Here is a 5,144-nt window from a genome sequence, read left to right as displayed (position 1 = left end):
TCAAAAGTCAGAGTTGGTCTTGGAGTTGGATGGAAGGGGCAAGTAGGAGCCCAAACCTCACTAAGTAGATAAAATAATGAAAGAGAAGGCATCCCTTTCTTCAAGTGTGAAAAGGTTTGATCACTAAGCAACGCCTTTGCCTCTCTTTCCCTCTCTCTCTCTCTCTCTCTCTCTCTCTCCTGTTTTTTATAAACCCCACCATCAAATGTCTCCAACCTCCAACATAATTCACCAACAAAAACAAAAACCAAACCAACTCCACCCAAAAACAAAAGTCTACTCTTTTCATCTTATCCCCCACCCTCTTTCCTCCTTTTGTGTTTCTTCTATTTCCCTTCTCTCTGTTTTTCCTTCCCAAAACTCAAAAGTGAGAAGAGAAAGAACATATGTGGCAAGCTCAGGCCTGCAAGTCTTCTTATGGAGAATCCATCAAAGCTCTTGAAGCTGATATCCAACATGCCAATACCTTGTGAGTCTCTCTTTTCTCTAAAAATCTTTTTTTTTTTTTGTTGGTGTTTATTTCTTTATGATCAAGTTTGGTTCTTGATTGGTGATCAATCAAAACTGTGGATAATCCATGTGCATTTTCCTCTTCTGGGTGGTTTGTTCTGTTGGGTGGTTAATTTAACTGAATTATGGTTGTTGGGTGGTGTTTGTCATTTGAGAGAGAAGGACAAGTTTGCTGCTTAATTTTCCTTTTGGCATTTAAGTTTAACACTGTTTCCTTAAGGCTGTTTTTTAGGTGAGAAACTCTCCAGCTTTATATACATTACTGCTTTTATGTTGCCAATTTACACCCAGATGAGGTTCAAATATATTTTGATCTTTTTTTTTTCATTGGTTTTTGAGATGGGATTTTTGCAGGGCAGCTGCTCTTCCTGGAGATTATGGTGGGAACTGTATCCAAATGAGATTGTCTTATAGCCCCTTTGCACCTTTCTTCCTGTATCTCATTGAATGGATGGATTGTCGTTGCACTGATATACTTCCCAATTATTTAGGCCTTCTCCACATCCTTGTATACAAGGTGGGCTGCTCTCGGTTTCATGCTTTATTCGTTATATTTCGTGGTAGCCTTGCCTCCTGCAGAAAGAAATCTTTTGTCACCTAAAGACCGAAATTAAGCTTATGATATTGTACAGGATGGAATGCCTTCGTTGTCCTCCAAAGAACAGGTCGCCACTTTAAGGGAATTTTATGGTATGCTATTCTCTTGTTTGCTTCTTATTAAAAATGTACTCGGAAAAATTTGTTTCGACATCTCAGCGCATTTTGCTGGAAATCATTGCAGCTGTAATATACCCTTATCTTAGACAACTCGAAGGTGAATTTAACGAACTGGAAGATAATAATAATAAGAGAAGCCGATGCACAGATGTTTTGGGCAGAAAGAGGATGGAAGACCGGAGGAAGCTTCGGATAACGATCTAGAGAGAGATGATGAATGTGGGATATGCATGGAAAACTGTACGAAAATGGTGTTGCCCAACTGTGGACATTCCATGTGCATCACCTGCTTCCATGATTGGTATGATCAATTTCCATTTTCACTTGTTCGCTTATTAACGAAAACTGAAGATCATTTTACTTACCTGTGACTGTGAGGTGATGATATCCTGTGGAAAATATATATTCTGTAATGTGCCTGAATTCCAGGAATGCAAGATCGAAATCCTGCCCTTTTTGCCGCGGCAGCCTAAAGAGAGTCAGCTCCAGAGATTTGTGGGTTCTCACTAGCATCGGCGATGTTATTGATGCAGTGACCCTTGCGAAGGAGAACCTAAGACGTTTCTATCTTTATATTGAAAATCTACCTGTTGTTGTGCCGGCAACACCTATTGTGGTATATGATTACATGCTCTGACTCACAAAGGAAGAATGAAGTTGCAAGTACACAGATTACTCGTTACCTCAATGTATATATAGTCTAATATAGGGAAGTTCTATGTAAACTGCCATGGCGGGTTGACGAGCTGTCTCATTGTAGCTGTATATAGTCAACTAAAATACCGAATGCCTGTTTTCAGACGATAAGCAGGTAGCTTTGGAGAATCTTGAGTTGCATCTGGCAGCATCCTGCCCGTCTCCAATGACCAAGGCACCTGCAAGTCTCTGGCGGAAGCACCAGATATTCAAAGATTAATATGTATAAGAGGTAAGCTTGGCATTCAACTCAGCTTTTTGAAACCTGAGTGTTGGAATGGAAGGCAATTCATGGTCTCTGCTCATTACTTGATGATCTCTTATAAAATAATGATAAAGTTCACACAAGAATTATTTTGTTAAGAATGTAATGTCACGATGGAACTTCATTTTAATGAAATTTCATTATATACGAGTTTTAAGTCTCCGGTGCATTAGAGATGGCGTTAGTAGAATCATAGGTTTTACTTTGAATAAGATTAACCTTGAGGGAGTTGGTTATGTGGCCAGGATATTGTTTTAAAGAGCAACAATCCTGAGCTTGATTGTGCTCCAATCCAGCTCCAGAAGTCGCCACCAGTAGATTTTCCCCGCTGGGCATCGGTAAGTGTAGGAGGGGAGATCGCCTATACCGTGAGGATAGCCGAATGCTCGAAGAGGGGATACCTTTGTGCCTACCTTGTGATGATGAACAAACACATATCATCCCCTCAACAGGAAGCAAACTACTATGCCTTTATGTTAAATCATGCTGTTAAACTTCACTGGATGGCTTGAATTACCTTGAACTGCATCTTTAAGAGACCTGGTTGAGTAACTTCTGGCACAGCTAAACCAAGTTTGTTTTATGTAGTTGTTGGCATGCAATATTCCTATCACAGTGTTCTGCCCAACAAAATCAGTATGGTAAAATTGCTAAGGCCACAAAGTTTTAATCATCGTAAATACACTAGTAGAAATTAATATTAATGAATTGGTAATAATACGTGACAATTAGAAAATGAATGCCCATTTATCAAAATGTCTCATCATTTAGGTTGAGCTTCTGAACCTTTGGGTCCAAAAATCCATCAAATCCATTGCTCACGCATCACGTGGTGCCTACACACAGGTTTAGACATACAACAACAACAATCATTAAATTTTATCTCACTAAGTGGAATATGTATAAATTCTACTCGGATATTCTCATTCTTAATTCTATTCTTTTTTGTGTTCCTATATATCCAACGAAGTATTCTTATCTTCGCTACACTCATTTTTTGCACATATTGCTTTTTGACAACCCAACATTCTTTATTGCTGACAGGTTTAGACATATGAAAAAAATTTGAGTAAGTCAGCCGAAATTTGAATAGTTAGACACTTTCACATGGAAGCGATCCTATCTGTATTTGAAAAAGGCATACCATACTATTTTGCAAGAGTAACTTGACCAGATTCTACCGAACTTTTTCTCCAAACATATTCTCAGAGTGGTTGCTCATTGTATTCAGAATCAGAAAAACTAATGAAAAGAGTTTAAAAACTTTAAGTTTTAACGATAATGACAAAATCAAGGATAAAGTGAAATGTACCAAAATTGACTTTTTAGTGTAAAAATATGATTTTTCGTTAAAGTGAACAGTACCGAGAACTTTTCGTTAAAGTTTCCTTTAGCACCCCAACAACCGTTAAAAAGGGGAGTAAAAACAAAATAAAAGATTAAATGGGTAAAGAGTAGGGGAAGCATCATAGGAGAGCATAAGGGCAGAGTCATATTCTTTTAACTTTTAAATAAACAAATAAAAAGGCACTCCACAAGTTGCAAATGGGATTCATCCTCCTAATTTGTTAGTCACCAATCATGCTCACCCTCTCTTTAAGTAATTTATTGTAGAATTTCTAAGTGGGCATTTCCTTTTAGAGCCATTGAGTTTTTATCTCTTCAAAGTCCTTTTCTACCTCCCACTCTCCCAAAAGTATGCCTTTGGAGGCTTTATAAATCCTCAAAGTTTTTGAGAGTTGTAGGAGAAAAATATCGAGGGTTAATGGCTCACCCACTAATTAATGAGGTTCAAACATGTGTTTAGGCTGGTGAGTCATCATGATAGTGGTTTCTGGAGATTGAAATGCTAGAGTGGATTGTCGTGACAAAGCCATCAACTACTCCCATTTTTAAACTGTAAAATAATGTATTTAGGCTCACTCCACATGGCAATTATTTGCATTTTGGATACACAAAGTGGAGGAAGACTTACTTACAATGAAAATATCTGTGACATTGCGACTATATTTTAAACAAAGCATGCACTGTTGTGTAATAAAATTAAAAATGCATGATAATGTATGATTGACTTGAGATATTGTTTCATTATAATATAAGTATAACAATTGTCACATCCCAGCCCGAGCCCTCACCTCATCCCAGGCCTGCTCCACCGTAGCATGATATTGTCCGCTTTGGGCCTCGACCACACCCTCACGGTTTTGTTTCTAGGAACTCACACGAGAACTTCCCAGTAGGTCACCCATCATGGGAATGCTCTCGCATGCTACTCGCTTAACTTCGAAGTTCCTACGAAACCTGAAGCCAGTGAGCTCCCAAAAAGTCTCGTGCTAGGTAGAGAAGAGAATATACATATAAGGCTTACATGATCCATTCCCCTGGGCGATGTGGGATGTCACAATTCACCCCCCTTAGGGGCCCGACGTCCTCGTCGGCACATCCGGCTAGAGATTGGCTCTGATACCAAATTGACACATCCCCGCCCGGGCCCCCACCTCATCCAGGGCCCGCTTCACCGTAGCACGATATTGTCCGCTTTGGGCCTCGATCATGCCTTCATGATTTTGTTTTTGGCAACTCACACGAGAACTTCCCAGTGGATCACCCATTATGGGAGTGCTCTCGCGCGCTACTAGCTTAACTTTGGAGTTCCTACGGAACCTGAAGCTAGTGGGCTTCCAAAAGGTCTCATGCTAGGTAGAGATGAGAATATACATATAAGGCTTACATGATCTATTCCCCTGGACGATGTGGGATGTCACAACAATAATGCATGATTAACTTGGAAGACTGCTATAATGATATAAATCGTTGTTTGTTATTTGTATGCATGATAAATGCTACGGAGACTCTCTTAAAAGTAGGACTCTCTGTCACCTCATATTTTTAGCACAATATTTTCTAATGTTGACATGATTATTGACGTTAAAGTGTGAGGTGACAGAGAGTCCGT

At 39.3% G+C, this 5,144-nt stretch overlaps 1 protein-coding gene across 1 annotated transcript; it reads left to right on the top strand.

Moving 5' to 3' along the window:
• Positions 1 to 202: 202 nt before the first annotated feature.
• Positions 203 to 2,338, top strand: LOC103949871 (E3 ubiquitin-protein ligase AIRP2). The gene is given in 6 exon segments (XM_009361005.3): positions 203 to 469; positions 865 to 1,027; positions 1,143 to 1,200; positions 1,292 to 1,411; positions 1,414 to 1,528; positions 1,657 to 2,338. Coding segments are annotated over 6 exon segments (747 nt in total). The 5' UTR covers positions 203 to 386; the 3' UTR covers positions 1,865 to 2,338.
• Positions 2,339 to 5,144: the final 2,806 nt, after the last annotated feature.

The sequence above is a fragment of a genome, unplaced genomic scaffold (genome assembly GCF_019419815.1).
Source record: "Pyrus x bretschneideri cultivar Hongxiangsu unplaced genomic scaffold, Pyrus_bretschneideri_v1 Contig22, whole genome shotgun sequence".
Taxonomy (NCBI): domain Eukaryota; kingdom Viridiplantae; phylum Streptophyta; class Magnoliopsida; order Rosales; family Rosaceae; genus Pyrus; species Pyrus x bretschneideri.
The sequence above is the reverse complement of the archived record's forward strand: the minus strand, read 5'-3'. Positions and strand labels throughout refer to the sequence as shown.